A 17,163-nucleotide genomic window follows, 5' to 3' on the forward strand; every position below is an offset into this window, starting at 1 on the left:
ATTCCTAGCCAAGTATTTTCCGCCGTCCAAGACAGCCCAATTCAAGAGCGATATTAACTGTTTCAAACAGTTTGAGAGCGAAAATCTGCACTTGGCTTGGGAACGATTCCAAAAACTCCTACGGAAGTGCCCACATCATGGGTTTGAAAAGCACCATTTGGTACAACTCTTTTACTCTGGTATTTCCTCTGCTAACAGAGCTTCTTTGGATGCAGCTGCAGGTGGTAACTTATTCAGTAAGACTGCTGCAGTCGCTTATAGCCTTGTGAAGGAGCTAGCAGAGCGTAGTGCGCACTGGCAGATAGAGAAGCCAACTCCAAGGCGGGGTGTATTTGCTGTGGAGGCCCCGTCATCAAAATCAGTAGGAACATCAGAGTCGGATTCTCAGGTAGCAGCTCTGGCGGAAAAGCTTGATCTTGTCTTGGCTGAAATGAAAAAGTCTGAACCAACACCCGCACCGGTCTTCAAATGTGAAATCTGTGTGGGATAGCACAGAAGCACAGAATGCCCCATAGTGCTAGAGCAAGTCAATTATATGAAACATAATGGCCCTTACCAGAATAATTACAACCCCGCCTGGAGACAAAATCACCCGGGATTCAGTTGGTCCAACAATCAAGCAGCTTTAGGCCCACCTGGATTTCAGAACTCCAATCAAGGGACATCTTCGGCACCACCTCAGCAAAATCAGAACCAATACCAAAAGAAGAAAGACACTCTGGAAGACAAGGTGGACGCCATGATAAAAGTGTTGGGAGCAATAGATGGGAGAGTCTCAGGAATGGAAACTCGCATGGTCCAGAATGAAGCTCACACGAAGCAGTTAGAGACGCAGTTGGGCCAAATGGCGAGAAATAACTCTGAACGTCCTGTGGGACAACTACCCCCAAACAGTGAGCAAAATCCGAAGGAAAGGGTCCATGCCATCCAACTTAGAAGTGGAAATCAGGTAAGAAGTGGACTAGGAGACTCGGTCGACGAAATTGCGACTCCACCCGAGTTGTCTCGGCGAGACACCATAGTGTCTCGGCGAGACAACCCGCCGTTGGAGGCGTCTCGGCGAGACACTATAGTGTCTCGGCGAGACGCCCCCTCTGGGTCGCACCTCACCGACAAAAGTCCCCCAGTCGCTCCCGCTCCAGACCAGGTAAGTATCTCTAACCCTAAACTGTTTGCAGACCCAAATGTTCAGCCTACCAAGGTACCCCTACCTTATCCAAGTCGCAAGACTAAATTAGATAAGGAATATGCAAAAATTTTAAATGTGTTTAAGAAAATTGAAATCAATCTTCCTTTTCTTGAACTAATTGAAAACATGCCTATTTATGGGAAATTCCTTAAGGAACTAATCACAAAAAAACGGAAGTTAGGGGACCATGAGACCGTAATGTTGAGCCAGGAATGCTCTGCTATGTTAAGCACAAATTTGCCCAAAAAATCTAAAGATCCTGGCAGCTTTGGCATTCCTTGCACCATAGGTAGTACACATTTCAAGTATGCACTTTGTGATCTGGGTGCCAGTATTAATTTGATGCCACTCTCTGTATACAGGAAATTGGGAATGGGAGATCCGAGTCCAACTTCAGTGAGTATTCAACTGGCAGATCGTTCCATACGGAGGCCGACCGGAATTGTTGAGGACTTACTCGTGAAAGTTGGCAAGTTCATCTTCCCTGCAGACTTTGTAATCCTAGACATTGAGGAGGATGATCAGGTACCCATCATCTTGGGAAGACCGTTCCTAGCAACAGGAAGGACACTGATCGACGTGGAAGAAGGAAAGCTATTCCTTCGACTACACGATGAGAAAGTGGAATTCAGCGTTGTGAAATCAATGAAGTATCCGGTAGACACTTCTTCTTGTAATTTTATTTGTACTAATGATGTCATTGTTGAAGATGTCTTCCAGGAAGATCAGGAACAAAGTCTAACACCTGCTGAGATCACTGTTCCAGAAAGTGAACTTATCAAATTAAGTGAGTTAGAAGCGGAAAAGTGTTATTGGATTCGACACGTTGAGGAATTAGTAAGTAATTCTGGTTCCATACCAAAACCCTCCATTGAAGAGCCGCCGACCCTTGACCTTAAACCCTTGCATGTTCACCTTAAGTATGCGTTTCTACAACTACCTATGTCCTTGCCTGTAATTGTTTCTTCTGAGCTGACCAGGGATATGGAGGAACAGTTAATTACTGTTCTACGCACATATAAGAGAGCTTTTGGATGGCAGATGGCAGACATACAAGGAATTAACCCTTCCTTGTGTACCCACAGGATTTACATGGAGGACGAGATTAAACCAACTGTTCAACCACAGCGACGATTGAACCCCAAAATGAAGGAAGTGGTGAAGGCTGAAGTGATCAAGCTCTTAGATGCAGGTATAATTTTTCCCATTTCTGACAGTCCGTGGGTCAGTCCTGTGCAGGTGGTTCCAAAAAAAGGCGGAACTACAGTGATGTTGAATGAGAAAAATGAACTGATCCCTGTGAGGAAGGTGACTGGTTGGCGTATGTGCATAGACTACAGGAAGCTGAATGACGCCACAAGGAAAGACCACTTCCCACTTCCATTCATAGATCAGATGTTAGAGCGAATGTCAGGTAAGTGTTTTTATTGCACTGTAGATGGTTATTCGGGCTATATGCAAATACCGGTCGATCTGAAAGATCAGGAAAAAACCACTTTTACATGCCCCTACGGGACCTTTGCATACAGACGAATGCCATTTGGCCTGTGCAACGCACCCGCCACATTCCAAAGATGCATGACAGCAATCTTTAGTGACATGGTTGAGCAGTTCATGGAGATATTCATGGATGACTTTTCCATATTTGGACCTACTTTTGAAAGTTGTCTGAAAAGTCTAGAGTTGATGTTGCAACATTGTGAGGACACTAGCCTAGTTCTTAACTGGGAGAAGTGTCAATTTATGGTCAAAGAGTGCATAGTGTTAGGACATAGAGTGTCCGAAAAGGGGATAGAGGTCGACCCTGCAAAAATCGAAGTAATAGATAATTTACCTCCCCCTTGTAATGTTAAAGCAGTTAGGAGTTTCCTGGGACATGCAGGATTTTATAGGCGGTTTGTTAAAGATTTTTCAAGAATTGCTAGGCCTTTAACTCAATTGCTTTTGAAAGATGCTGACTTTGTTTTCACTACTGAATGCTTAAACGCCTTCAATGAACTTAAAGAGAAATTGGTAAAAGCTCCCATTATGGTTAGTCCAGATTGGGACAAGCCGTTTGAGCTAATGTGTGATGCGAGCGATACAGCTGTAGGTGCATGCTTGGGTCAAAAGAAAGATAAAATTTGTCAACCTATTTGTTACGCTAGTAAGACTTTAAATGAAGCTCAGGTGAATTACACCACCACAGAGAAAGAATTGCTAGCTATCATTTTTGCTTTAGACAAGTTTAGGTCTTATCTTGTGCTTTCTAAGATTATTGTGTATACTGACCATGCTGCTTTGAAGTATTTGTTTTCTAAACAGGACGCAAAGCCTAGACTCATTCGTTGGATACTGCTGCTCCAGGAATTCGATTTAGAAATAAGGGACAAGAAAGGAGTCGAGAATGTGGTAGCTGACCACCTATCCCGCTTGGAGGACAAAGAGGACGAGATGATCCTCTCTGAGGACATCAAGGAATCTTTTCTCGACGAAAAGTTAATGGCAATTTTATCAGTTCCATGGTTCGCTGACTATGCTAATTTCATTGCAAGAAGGGTCATACCTCCAGATCTGAGCTATCAGCAGAGAAAGAAATTCCTACATGAGGTAAAACAGTACTACTGGGAGGATCCTTTCCTATGGAAGGTATGTGGCGACAATATCATTCGGCGTTGTATCCCTGAAAGCGAAACAGAATCAGTCCTAGCCTTTTGCCATTCTAGAGAGGTAGGTGGGCATCATGGCCCGACCAAAACTGCAGCTAAGGTATTACAATCTGGCCTATTTTGGCCCACCCTTTTTGCCGATGCTGCTAGATTTGTGAAGTCATGTGATAATTGCCAGCAAACTGGAAGTATAACAAAGAGACATGAAATGCCCCTTAGTCCTATTTTGATATGTGAAATCTTTGATGTCTGGGGGATAGATTTCATGGGTCCCTTCCCCAAGTCTTTTAACAATGAATATATTTTGGTGGCAGTCGATTACGTGTCAAAGTGGGTGGAAGCTGCTGCCTTACCAAGTAATGATACGAGGGTTGTAACTAAGTTCTTGCAAAAGAACATTTTTACACGTTTTGGCACCCCTCGCACCATTATTAGTGATGGTGGCTCACACTTCTGCAATAAGCTTTTCTCACAACTTTTGCAGAAATATGGAGTCACACATAAGGTGGCCACACCTTACCACCCTCAAACTAGTGGCCAGGTAGAAGTGACTAACAGAGAGTTGAAAAGCATCTTAGAAAAAACAGTGAATCTCTCTAGAAAAGACTGGTCTTTAAAAATCGACGACGCTTTGTGGGCATACAGGACCGCGTTTAAAACGCCAATTGGCATGTCTCCCTACAGATTGGTGTATGGAAAGGCATGTCATTTGCCTGTAGAACTAGAACACAAGGCCTTTTGGGCCACCAGGTTTCTAAACTTTGATAACAAGATTGCAGGTGAACAGCGATTGTTGCAGTTGGATCAATTGGAGGAATTTCGATTAGGAGCATATGAGAATGCGAAGATTTACAAGGAGCGAATGAAGAAGTGGCATGACAAGCGGATCATAAAGCGTAACTTTGACCCAATGGACAGAGTTCTGCTATTTAACTCCCGGATAAAGCTATGGCCTGGTAAGCTGAAGTCCAGGTGGAGCGGCCCATTCTCCGTAGTTCGAGCTTTCCCATCTGGTATGGTTGAAATCAAAGACGATAAGAATCAGACGTTCCAGGTTAACGGTCAGAGGTTGAAATGCTATGATGACGGACCTCGAGTAATTGAGCATCTCCGTCTGGATGATCCGTCCTGAGGGAGAAGGACAGTCTATAAGCTCCATAGACTATAAAATTGAGCGCTCCTGGGAGGCACCCCAAACTAGAACCTCTTTACATTACAATTTTATTTTTCTTCCGTACTCTTTCCTTCACTTTTGAACATTTTAATTATACATAGTTTTATGCTTAGTTTTTGAGAATTTTTTCTTCCTTTTCGCGCTGTGTCTCGCCGAGACACTATATGTCTCGCCGAGACAAGGCGGACACTACTATCACAAGAAGCACGTCCAGCGCTGTGTCTCGCCGAGACACTGTGTGTCTCGCCGAGACACCAGTTGTCTCGCCGAGACACATCGTGGATCCAGGCCGATGGGCTTTTGATCCACCCACTTTACCCTATAAATACCCCCTAAACTCTTCCCTTCAAACCCTAGCCGAACCCCCACCTTCTTTACCCCCAATTTCTTCCCCAAAACCCTACTTTCTCTCCTTACACCTCCATCCTAACCCTTAAGCTTCATCTCCTACCTCTTTCTTCACCTCCCCTTTCACCCAAACCTCACTTCTTCATCTCTCCCCACCATTAACATATTTTTCTTTTGATTTCTTTTCCATTTTGGTAAGTTTTCTTACAAGTCATTTATTTTGATGTAGTTTTCTTCAATGTTGGTGCTTATTTGTCTTGTGCATTTATCTTAGTTTCTTCTCCAATTTTTCTATTCATGTTCTCTTCCTCTTCCTATTTTTTTTTTTTTTTGTAATCAGGTCATGGCAGAATCATCCAGGCACACGCGTTCCAAGGGCAAGAAACGAATGGTCGAGGAGCAAACACCAGTTGCCGACCCTGGGCAGCTCCGATGGAGGGCCCCCCGTCCTCCTCGGCCCCGAGCCTCGTCACAGCAAGCAGACACTCCGTACCCTTCTGAACTCTCACGTAAGTATCTCTGCCCATTTTCCATAAAATCTGTTGATGAGGGCGAACTATACTTGAAATTCAAGGATTATAAACTTGCTCACCCTCGTTATTTTGATTGGCCCTTGCTTGAGAAAACGGGTAAGGATGAGGGGATCAAAGAGATCCTAACCCGAATGGGATGGAAGAAACTAGATGATAGAAGGTATAAATTGTATAAATTCTATGTTGTAGAGTTCTTTACCACCCTACGAATCGACACTGACGATGAGGGTGCAAAAACTCTACACTATAGAATTGATAACACTGAGTCAAAATGGACTGAGGACGAGTTTAATAAGGTCATGGGTTTTAAGGAGGGTGATTACACCGAATGGGATAAGGACCTCACTAATAAAGATGTTTGGTTTGAGCTTTCAGGAATTTTTGAGTTTAAGAAAAATAAAACAGTAAATAAGAATATCACTGACCCTCAAACCCGATTAATGCATAAATGGATAACATTCAACCTAGTCGGCCTCCCCGAGGCCGACAAAGTTAGTGAGGCCGACCTCTTACTCCTTTGGTGTATGACACAAAACAAACCTCCTCGAATGGCCCACTTTATTTGGACTTTAATGGCCGGAGTTCGCTTTTCCAAGCACACCTCCCTCCCTTTTGGCCATATCATCTCCCGTCTAGCAGTATGTGAGGGAACCATGGACACCTTCAAGTTAAAAGAATCTGAAAATTTTAAACTGTTAGATGCGAATTATCTGTTGCGTGCTGAGCTCCTCCACACGTCGGGGTTGTGGTGGACAGAAATTCAACCTGCAGGTACAGGTTCCTCTGAGCCGATGGCGCTTAGCTCCGAAGAGGAGGATGACGAATATCAAGAGGAGCCGGAAAGCGGCTTTGAGGAGCGAATGACTAACATGGAAGCCAATTTGGAGCAGTTGACACATGAATTCCGCGATTTCCGCATGGACGTCAACGGATTCATGTCCGATATGCGCGGCTGGATAGATCGCCACCCTTGAGGGAGTCCCTATCCTATTTTCTTTTCCCTTTGATATATTTTGTAGCTTTACTTTTCTGCATTTTCAGGAGTAAATGCTTGTTTTAAGTGTGGGGAGGGGAAAATTTGGATAGAAAATTACATGTCGATAGTCTTCCTGTCTTATGTGTGTTTAAACTGTTTGTGTGTTATCTGTTGTCCCCGTGTCTGGCGTGTCTGTCTGCCTGCTTTGATGTTTTGTTATGTCTTGTAGAGTCAATATCCAAGCCTCCCCTTGAAACCTTAAGTCTTGGTTCTTCGCTTGACATGGATGAAACACTTTAGAATTATTATATTACATATCCCCTCGGAAACTTCATCGAAAGACAAATTACACAAACAGGCCATCTTAGTTTTACCTTTGAATATTTGATGATGAAGTCGTGTTTCCAGTACTTAATTTTGATACTTAGTGCAATTTAAGTAGCCCACCTTTAAGAAAATGATGGAAGCCGAAACTATGAAATCTGAGTGTCAACCTAAGCTGAAATCGTGCTACCGAAAAAAAAATAAAAAAATAATAAAAAACCTCTTTTCGCCCTACTCCAATGCCTACATTCAATAAGTGCAATTGCACAAATAAATTCTGGGTATGAGTATGCATAGCATCTTGGTTTTGTGGTTGGGTTGTATGACCGGGGGTACGTCACCCATGCGTTTCAACCGGTACAAAAGGCCCCCCACATTGGAAAGAAAATGGAAAGAGGGAATCTAATTCTTCAAACACCTTGGTTCTGTGATCGGGTTGTATGACTGGGGGTACGTTACCCATGCGTTTCCTCCAGTACAAAAGGCCCCTCACACTGCCGAACTGTTGTTTTAATCACTTCTAGCTTAACAACCATAGAAATCTAACTCGAAGGTTCACGATGAATGGTCTGGTTGTTCATTTCTGGCTAAACGAAATTAAGTTTCTATCTATTTTCTTAGAGTTGGGGCTGCTGAAATTACTTTTGAGAATGAATTGTCACAAGGTAACCACTCTACCATTTTCGGTTCAAAGGTAGTCAGTAAAGTGTCTTGTTTGGAAATAATCCGGAAATGTCAAGAGACCGAGGGCTATGTGATTTAATTCTTTCTAAAATGTCCGTCCTTCTTGCTTGAGGACAATCAAGATTTAAGTGTGGGGAGGTAAATATTACAATGCACTTTTATATATTTAATTGAATTTTTTTTAGTTTTTTTCCGACATCTCTTTCTCACTTGTCTACTTTCTCTACTATCTAATATTTTGAATATATATATATATATATATTAATCATAATTCATAAATTCTTATTTTTCATGTTTAAACAGAAATTTTTACAACATTATCATTTTATTTTTTTTAATTTCACTCACCGAAAAGGTCAATAAAGCTCAATTCATTAATTGTGATAAGTTGAGAGACATTTTACCTTTCAATTCCTAAATATAAAAAACGTATATATGAGTATTAATATTTTGATACAAAATTCTTCATATATAAAAATGTATTTTTTAATATTTAAAATTCAAACTTGATGTTAGTATTCCAAGTCTTGATAGTAGAAGTCTGATTTTGAAATTGCCTACAATAAATTAGGGAATATAACGAGTAATTTTTCATCAAAATATTAATACTCATATGTATGCATACAAATATTACGTAAAGTAGTGTCAATTTAAGTAAAGTGAGACTTAATTTATATAAAGCTGTTATTTTATCAAAAAAATCTCTAACTTCACGAAAAATATGAGGTTTATGTAAAATCTTTCAACTTCGCATAAATTATCTACTAATAGACATAATTTACATAAAGTAAAACTGAATTTACGTAAAGTTTTTATTTTATAAAAAACAAATTACTAACTTCCTCAAAAATCGAGTTTCACGTAAAATATTTGACTTTTACGAAAATCAATTAGTGTTATCTACTAATAATACAATACATGATATAACATTTGTTATAAACCTATTAACAAGATTTAGTTCTTCTCTAACAAGAAAACATTGGAATGGAATTAAGCATGTTTTTTTATATATCAAAGAAACACTCGATATAGGGCTTATTTTATTCTAATAAATCTAAATCGAGTTTTTTTAGAAAATTTAAATCACATTTAAATGGTTATGTGGATGCATGATATTTATCTGATCCGCATGATATTTATCAAATCCACATTAAACTTGATCATAAACAAACAAACTATTTATAATTATTTGTGAAAACACTAATATATCATGGTGGTCTACAAAGCAAACTTTAATTACTACTTCGTCAAGTCATGTAGAATGTATTGAAATGCATAAATGAAGCAAATCGTGAATTTGTTTTGCTAAGATCGTTGATTCATCACATTTAGAAGAAGTTTGGTTTACATTTTGAAGAAAATGTACTCACGATATTATATGAATATAATACAACTTGCATAACATAAAATGAGGGTACATCAAATGTAATGGAACGAAACATATTTCACCAAAAAATTATTTACTCATGATCTTCAAAAGATAGATGAAATAAATATTCAATAAATTTGTTCAAGTGATAATTTGATAAATTTATTCACCAAAACATTACCTATTGCAATATTTGAAAAAGTTGAGATACAATGTTAGAATGTGAATACTTAAAAATATGCAGTGATGTCTTTATGAAGGGGAGTAAACTTCACAATGTATTCTTATCCTTTAGCCAAGGTTTTATCCCATATAGTTTTCCTCGAAAGCAGGGACGGGACCGGGGGGGGGGGGGGGGGGGGGGGCTCGAGCCCTGACAGGCCGCCGGAGAATTGAAAAAAAAAATAGTTTTGGTGTCTGGTAATGTTTTGGAGAGAATTATATTGACTATATGTAGTATTATTTTAATGTTTAAAGGTAGATGGGATGGTTAATGATGTTTATTTCTATTTGAGAGGTCATATGTTCAACTCCCTTCAATCTCATTTTCTTTTAAAAATGTTTTTATTTATTTTAATTTTATTTTCAATAATTATAAAAACATGTTACCACTATTAATTAATTTAAATGGACTCTTTATTTTTATTTTGATAACACTTTTGAATTCATGTTTAATATGTCTTTACCATTAAAAAAAATAAACATATTTAATATTTATTTTTTTATTATGTCTTTACCATAACATTTTTACAGTTTTAATGCGTTGGAGACAAAAAAAAATTTCCCCAGCCCGGTTGGACTTTAAAAGTTTACCGTCAACCACGCAATTAATTTTGATTTTTTTTTTACATTTTGAATTTTTTTTACTGATATGTTTGAGCGTCGGATCATCCGGGGTCCTGGTTCCGCCACTGCTTGCAAGGCAACTTACCATGGGTATTATAAATATTGTATACTCATTTTCTTTCACTAGATTATTATTCCATTGTTTTTTCTAGTAAGATTTTAACAAGACACAGTATTTTATGAACATCTAAGAGGGAGTAATACAATTAAATTGATTTAAGCTATGGATGTCCATAAATTATCCTCCCCTCCTTTTTCACAATCTAATATTTTGATGGGCAGGTGAAGGGACCCTTCCTAATATTTTCATCTTCAACCCTAAGCACAAAACAGAACCGAACCCCAACAACTTCCAATCCAACGATACATTTTCAAATTTTGAACTTGGCGCTCTTCAAAACCGATTATTTCCCTCTGGATCCCCAGATCTCACTCTCTTTTTTATCCCTTCTTCTATTTCTGCGTTTCATTCCTCTCAGCCGTCACTCTTTTTCGCCAATCATCAAGCTGAAATGGGAGCGAATCACAGCCGCGACGAGCTCGAATCCTCGGATTCAGACACCGAGAACCAGGAGGAAACAGAACAAGAAAGATATGATACGCCAGAGAAATCCTTCTCTGAGCACAGACCCAAAACCCCTTCGTCTCTCGACGAGGTTGAGGCCAAATTGAAGGCGCTCAAGCTGAAATACCCATCTACAACAACCCTACAAAGTGGAAATCCCAATTTGAAAAATGCAGTTAAGCTTTATCTCCATATTGGAGGCAACACCCCCAAAGCCAAATGGGTAACTTCGGAGAAGCTTACTTCATACTCTTTCTTCAAGACCTCTAAAATTGATAACAATGTTGATGAAGATGAAGATGATGAGTCAGAATCGGAATCTGAAGGGGAAGGATGGTGGGTATTGAAGGTTAGTAACAAAATCAAAGCCAAAGTTGCTGATTGTATGCAAATGAAGACATTTAAGGATCAACGTCGCGTTGATTTTGTAGCTACTGGTGTATGGGCTATGAAATTCTTTACCGATGAAGACTATGCGGTTTTTGTCGGTAAGTACAAAGATTGTATGTTTGAGAATACTTATGGGTTTGAGGCCAATGAAGCCAATCAAATTAAGGTTTACGGGAAGGATTTTCTTGGATGGGCTAACCCTGAAAAGGCTGATGATTCTATGTGGGAAGATGCTGAAGACAGTTTCTTCAAAAGCCCTAAATCGGCAACCCCAATTAGGGGTCATCAAGATTTGAGGGAGGAGTTTGAGGAGGCAGCAAATGGAGGCATTCAGAGCTTAGCATTGGGTGCATTGGATAATAGTTTCTTGGTGGGTGAGTCAGGCATTCAGGTTGTTAAAAATTTTGCTCATGGCGTTCAAGGAAAAGGAGTTTATGTGAATTTTGGTGGTGGGAGTGGGAACCCTAAAAGCAATTTCAGTTCGGGACATCCTACTCCTAAGAAAGCTCTTCTTATGCGTGCTGAGACTAATATGCTGCTTATGAGTCCAGTGAATGAAGGAAATCCACATTCTACAGGGTTGCATCATCTTGACATTGAGACTGGAAAGATTGTTACACAGTGGAGATTCGAGAAAGATGGAACTGATATTACTATGAGAGATATTGCAAATGATAGCAAAGGAGCCCAATTGGATCCATCAGGTTCAACATTTTTGGGATTGGATGATAATAGGCTTTGCAGATGGGATATGCGAGACCGAAATGGGATTGTTCAGGATCTTGCAACTTCTGATGGCCCTGTTCTGAATTGGGCACAAGGGCATCAGTTCTCAAGAGGAACAAACTTTCAATGTTTTGCAAGCACTGGGGATGGATCTATTGTGGTTGGCTCTCTGGATGGGAAAATTCGGTTGTACTCGAGCAATTCTATGAGGCTGGCAAAGACTGCTTTTCCTGGCCTCGGATCGCCTATTACTCATGTGGATGTTACCTATGATGGCAAGTGGATATTGGGTACTACTGATACTTATATAATCCTCATATGCACTCTTTTTACGGACAAAGATGGCAAGACAAAGACAGGTTTCAGTGGTCGTATGGGAAATAGGATTGCAGCACCAAGATTGTTGAAGCTGACTCCTTTAGATTCTCATTTAGCTGGAATCAACAATAAGTTCCGAAATGCTCAATTCTCATGGGTAAGTACGCATACATATTTGCATTCTGTCTATATGCTGGCTCTGTTGCTTTTCAGATTGCTACTAGTCCAATAGGTAACATGTATGATGTAGATACATCTTTTGCCATGACCCGAGAAATTGGAAACTTGAGTTACCACTGGCTGTTGGTGGCATTCAGCCCATCAATAATTAGACTTGTGTACGTTTTGTCATCGTCTTTGCTGCTTTAACTTATATTTTCTTGCTACACGTGAACAGGGTGTCCTTGTTTGCTTATTGTGATTCTCTTATGTGTCATTCAAGTATTCTGGTTTGGTAATCATAATTGTAGCAAAAACTTCAATCCATTTGTTACTTGGATGTGCAATTGCTTTGCATATAATTACTTGGAAAAATGTTCATTAAGCTAAATATGAAGTATTTTCAGGGAAGCTTTGACAATGTACGTATTGCTACTAAGGATTTTTATCCTTTTGAATGGATCCTATAATCCCTATAATATAAAACTTGGTGCTTCCAGAATTCATTTGTGTTTTCTAATGGTTCTGTATAGAAGACCAGTAGACTACTCTGCATGTTATGATTTCGTTAACATGTTTAGGGTTAACGTTTGTAGATTCAAACAGGCGACTTGCATGGTGTGTTAATGAAATTTTGGGAACTTGAATGTGTTCTGTGATCAAATTGTTTTCTCGAAAGTCTGTATCTTTGAACCTGAGCTTTTCAATTGAATGATAGACGTGTTTTCTTTTGTTTGCCCGCAAAAAAGGCTTTTCCTCTTGTACATGTATTCTCTATAGTATCTAATTCTTCTGGGAGTTGTCTGTGCTTGATTACTAATAATCAACAACATACTGATATCTATTGCCGGTAGTCAATTGGGTTCGTTATTAGCTGCTTGATGGAGAAAGTAATTTGGACCTGTTTTCTAGTGAGTGTTATTAATAGTTGCCTGATTATGTGTAAATTGTTGCATTTGCTTTTTATCTGTTTTTGAATTATGATGCTCTTTCAACAAAAGCGAAGTGCTGGACATAATGAGACATCATCATCATCATCATCATAATGATTTGTTGGAAAATTGTTTAGGTGACGGAGAATGGGAAGCAGGAGAGGCATTTGGTTGCAACAGTAGGGAAGTTTAGTGTGATATGGAATTTCCAACAGGTGAAGGATGGTTCACACGAGTGCTACCACAATCAAGAGGGTCTGAAGAGCTGCTACTGTTATAAGATAGTCCTTAAGGATGACTCAATCGTCGACAGTCGTTTCATGCATGACAAGTTTGCTGTCTGTGATTCTCCTGAGGCTCCTCTCGTGATTGCAACCCCTATGAAAGTCAGCTCTTTTAGCATGTCCACCAGGCGATAACATTCTCTCAGTGTTATTAGGGAGGGAGAGCTTTTAAATGGGCACTCCTATTTTTTCTGTATTTTATATTTAACCGAGTGCAGAGAAACTTATTCTGCAAAGAATGATGTGTAATTCAGTTGTATTAGGTTACAGCTAATTTTTAGTTATTTCACGAGTCCAACACTATTGTTGTATTTCTCATCAGTGAAGCAGCAGCAGTGGCTTCTTTCTAATGGTATGGTCTTTCCTTTTTGTTCTTCCCATGCTTTGGTGCCTGCAATATTTATGCTTCTTTCAACTTCCATATATTCAAATTTGCATAGTCTTGAATTCACCTCAGACTAAGAATCTGGTGGGGCCATGTTTCCTATTAGAAAAAAGCATTCTAAGTTGCTGATTTTTCAATTTTTGTTGATCAAGTTTTGATCTTTATTTGATACATGATTGAGCTCCCAATCTATAATTGATAAGTCCTTAATTAACAGAAAAGTTAGTGAGCATTACTTAAAAGTGTGCTTCATTTGATATTCTTTTGAAATTTCATTTTTTAACATATTAAAATTGTCTTTTTTTTTTTAATGTTAAATGTGATTAATTTATAGCAAAATTCAAAAACCTCATTATAAATTTTAAATAATGTAATTTTATATATGTTTTTAACCGAGTTTAATGTTCGTAACTAATTGTTTTGTTTGTCGAAATAAGTTGTTAACTTATAATCCTATTAGTGTAATCTACACACTCCATGTGATTTATACTATAAAAATGCAATAAAAGCGATAATCCAAGGACTATTATATATATTTTGGTATTGTATTGTACATAAGATAAGTGGTTATTTTGGAAGGTAGTTGCATACGTGGAACTTGTAAATGCCTTTAGTTAAGAATTGTTGATAGATTCAGAAACAAAGAAAGAAAGAATGGCGGTGGCAATGGGAAGGGCCTTGCTTTTTCAGCCATCTTCTTCTTCTTTTTCTTCCTCTTTTGGTTCAAGGAATATAAGCAAGCCATTGTTATTCGGCGGTGATACATTTTGGCCTTCTAAAAGTATCTGCACAAGAAGGACTGTCGTTCGTGCTCAGGCTGAGGCTGAGGCTGAGCAGCGAGCCACATGGCTTCCTGGGCTAGACCCTCCTTCATATCTTGATGGAACGTACGTCAACTTTGCCCTTTCTATTACTTAAAACAAGTTTCATTTTTAGACTTAACTTTGTGTGTGACTTTGTGCAATTAATTTAAGTTTGGCCGGAGATTATGGGTTTGACCCACTTGGGCTTGGAGAAGACCCTGAAAGCTTGAAGTGGTATGTGCAGGCAGAGCTTGTTCATTCCCGCTTTGCTATGCTTGGAGTTGCTGGAATTCTTTTCACTGATGTAAGCCACATTTCACTCTTTTCTTCATTATATTTGAACATATTTTTGTCCATTGACCCGAGTATTTAGTGCAGTTACTAAGGGTAACGGGGATAAACAAATTGCCAGTTTGGTATGAAGCAGGAGCAGTCAAATATGACATTGCAAATGCAAGAACTTTACTGGTTGTCCAACTACTATTGATGGGGTAAGCAACCTCTATTTCTCCGTCCCGTAGACCGCTCCTTGCTCGGTTCTTTTACCTTACGTCATCTACTCTGAACCGGGTCTTTACATTACGAGTTTGTTTCCTGCAGTTATGCTGAGACAAGAAGATATATGGATTATGTTAGCCCTGGTTCTCAGGCCAAAGATGGTTCCTTTTTTGGAATGGAAGCTGCTCTTGAAGGCCTAGAGCCTGGGTATCCTGGAGGTCCTCTGCTAAACCCACTTGGCCTTGCTAAAGATATAAAAAATGCTCATACCTTGAAGCTTAAGGAGATTAAAAATGGTATCTTTTACTTGAATTTGTTATGATTTCAGTTGTTGATTTGTTAGTGTCCTTCAATTTTCAGAGTGTTTTTCTTTGAATTGGTAAAATCAGGGAGGCTTGCAATGGTAGCTATGTTGGGGATTTTTGTACAAGCTAGGATTACTCATGCTGGTCCTATTGATAATCTTGTGGAGCACCTCTCTAACCCATGGCACAAAACCATCATCCAAACTCTCTCTAACTCTGCTTCTTAATTATCAATTTGTAACTTCATTCATTGTTCCAAACTCAATACATTATCAATTCTAATTTAATCATTGTATCATATTGATTGCCTTTTAGGAATTTTCACCTACCATGACAATCACATGGTAGATCCTAATAACATGACAATAACTTAGATTTAACCTCCTAGATCTAACGGTGACTGACCAAATTCACTTGACCGACTAGGTGAAAGCTACTGCAATACAACTAGTGAGGCTAGAAGCTGAAATTCAGGAAGTAAATAAAATAGTTCAAGACTTTAATCGAACCACGTGTAATCTTACAACGTTCCGGTCTGAATCACAATAAGCAGAAATGCAACTAAATTGGAGCACCCATGAATTGATTCAGTTGTTGTGTAATGAAAGCAAGACCAAACCTGGAAAAGCTAGGTACATAATAAGTCTGCCAACAATCTTGAGAAAACGTTCTGGTTCCTTAAGCAATTTTCGTTAGAAGCCCTTTGCAATGAAATGAGTGGCAGATGCCCAATTATTTGTTTGGGCTTTGGTTTCATTCTAGAGAAAAGATAAAAAAAATAAAAACAAAAACTGATAAAAAAATCCGACCTGCCGGATTCGAACCAGCGACCTAAGGATTACAGGAAACAGACTACAGTCCTCCGCTCTACCAACTGAGCTAAGGTCGGATGTGAATCCTTTTCTACAATATATCTTATAACCAAACTCTGAACTGAATTGAGGACCAGGGTTTTTAATTCTCTTTCTCTCGGACCTTACGCCGGAAAAAGCTTAAAAACGGGAAAAAAATCCGACATGCCGGATTCGAACAAGCGACCGCCGGAAAAAGCATAAACACGAAAAAATCCGACCTGCCGGATTCGAACCAGCGACCTAAGGATTACAGATCACAAACTACAGTCATCCGCTCTACCGAGCTAAGGTCGGATGAGAAACTTTTTCAACAATGGAGTTTATATTGAAACTGTAACATATTATAAAAAAGAAAATGGCTTATTAAAAACGAAAATATCCGACCTGCCGGATTCGAACCAGCGACCTAAGGATTACAGATAACAAACTACAGTCCTCCGCTCTACCAACTGAGCTAAGGTCGGATGAGAGACTCTATCTACTACAACTGTAACATATTATCAAAAAGAAAATGGCTTATTAAAAACGAAAAATATCCGACCTGCCGGATTCGAACCAGCGACCTAAGGATAACAGCTCACATACTACAGTCCTCCGCTCTACCAACTGAGCTAAGGTCGGTTTTGAATGTCTGTCAACAATTAATGATAATCTTAGAAGAAGGTAACTAAGGAAGAAGACTCAACATGAGGGATATGGATTCTTAACTGGGTGTTTATTTCTAACATGATTCAAAGACTCGTCGCATTATTATAATTACTGTAAAGGTAGCAATTATCGGTTCGAGTCATGTAAAATTTTCGGGATAGTTTCGATTTCATATCATGTTTTTTAGTTCTATGTAATTTTACTA

The 17,163-nt window shown here is 39.1% G+C and overlaps 2 protein-coding genes and 3 non-coding genes across 5 annotated transcripts; 2 read left to right on the forward strand and 3 right to left on the reverse strand.

Annotated features, from left to right (window-relative positions):
- The first annotated feature begins 10,349 nt into the window (after positions 1 to 10,349).
- Positions 10,350 to 13,843, forward strand: LOC136200852 (protein CYPRO4). The gene is made up of 2 exons (XM_065991330.1): positions 10,350 to 12,247; positions 13,319 to 13,843. The coding sequence occupies exons 1-2, from the start codon at positions 10,604 to 10,606 to the stop codon at positions 13,598 to 13,600; spliced, it is 1,926 nt and encodes a 641-aa protein (XP_065847402.1). The 5' UTR covers positions 10,350 to 10,603; the 3' UTR covers positions 13,601 to 13,843.
- Positions 13,844 to 14,471: 628 nt separating this feature from the next.
- On the forward strand, positions 14,472 to 15,754 carry LOC136235959 (photosystem I chlorophyll a/b-binding protein 5, chloroplastic). The gene is made up of 5 exons (XM_066026083.1): positions 14,472 to 14,737; positions 14,825 to 14,957; positions 15,032 to 15,144; positions 15,254 to 15,447; positions 15,541 to 15,754. The coding sequence occupies exons 1-5, from the start codon at positions 14,505 to 14,507 to the stop codon at positions 15,681 to 15,683; spliced, it is 816 nt and encodes a 271-aa protein (XP_065882155.1). The 5' UTR covers positions 14,472 to 14,504; the 3' UTR covers positions 15,684 to 15,754.
- Positions 15,755 to 16,259: 505 nt separating this feature from the next.
- TRNAY-GUA (transfer RNA tyrosine (anticodon GUA)) lies at positions 16,260 to 16,345 on the reverse strand. The gene is given in 2 exon segments: positions 16,260 to 16,295; positions 16,309 to 16,345. It is a non-coding gene; the product is annotated as a tRNA-Tyr (tRNA).
- Positions 16,346 to 16,688: 343 nt separating this feature from the next.
- On the reverse strand, positions 16,689 to 16,774 carry TRNAY-GUA (transfer RNA tyrosine (anticodon GUA)). Its single transcript is given in 2 exon segments — positions 16,689 to 16,724; positions 16,738 to 16,774. It is a non-coding gene; the product is annotated as a tRNA-Tyr (tRNA).
- A 71-nt stretch (positions 16,775 to 16,845) lies between these two features.
- On the reverse strand, positions 16,846 to 16,931 carry TRNAY-GUA (transfer RNA tyrosine (anticodon GUA)). Its single transcript is given in 2 exon segments — positions 16,846 to 16,881; positions 16,895 to 16,931. It is a non-coding gene; the product is annotated as a tRNA-Tyr (tRNA).
- Between the last annotated feature and the right edge of the window lie 232 nt (positions 16,932 to 17,163).

This window comes from Euphorbia lathyris, chromosome 7, assembly GCF_963576675.1.
Source record: "Euphorbia lathyris chromosome 7, ddEupLath1.1, whole genome shotgun sequence".
Classification (NCBI taxonomy): domain Eukaryota; kingdom Viridiplantae; phylum Streptophyta; class Magnoliopsida; order Malpighiales; family Euphorbiaceae; genus Euphorbia; species Euphorbia lathyris.

Bases quoted from the DNA above. Each gene is read 5' to 3' on its own strand.
- LOC136200852 (XM_065991330.1), top strand. From the start codon at position 10,604: ATGGGAGCGAATCACAGCCGCGACGAGCTCGAATCCTCGGATTCAGAC. The intron at 12,248-13,318 runs GTAAGTACGCAT...AAAATTGTTTAG, and splicing joins GAAATGCTCAATTCTCATGG to GTGACGGAGAATGGGAAGCA.
- LOC136235959 (XM_066026083.1), top strand. From the start codon at position 14,505: ATGGCGGTGGCAATGGGAAGGGCCTTGCTTTTTCAGCCATCTTCTTCT. The intron at 14,738-14,824 runs GTACGTCAACTT...AATTAATTTAAG, and splicing joins CCTTCATATCTTGATGGAAC to TTTGGCCGGAGATTATGGGT. The intron at 14,958-15,031 runs GTAAGCCACATT...TATTTAGTGCAG, and splicing joins CTGGAATTCTTTTCACTGAT to TTACTAAGGGTAACGGGGAT.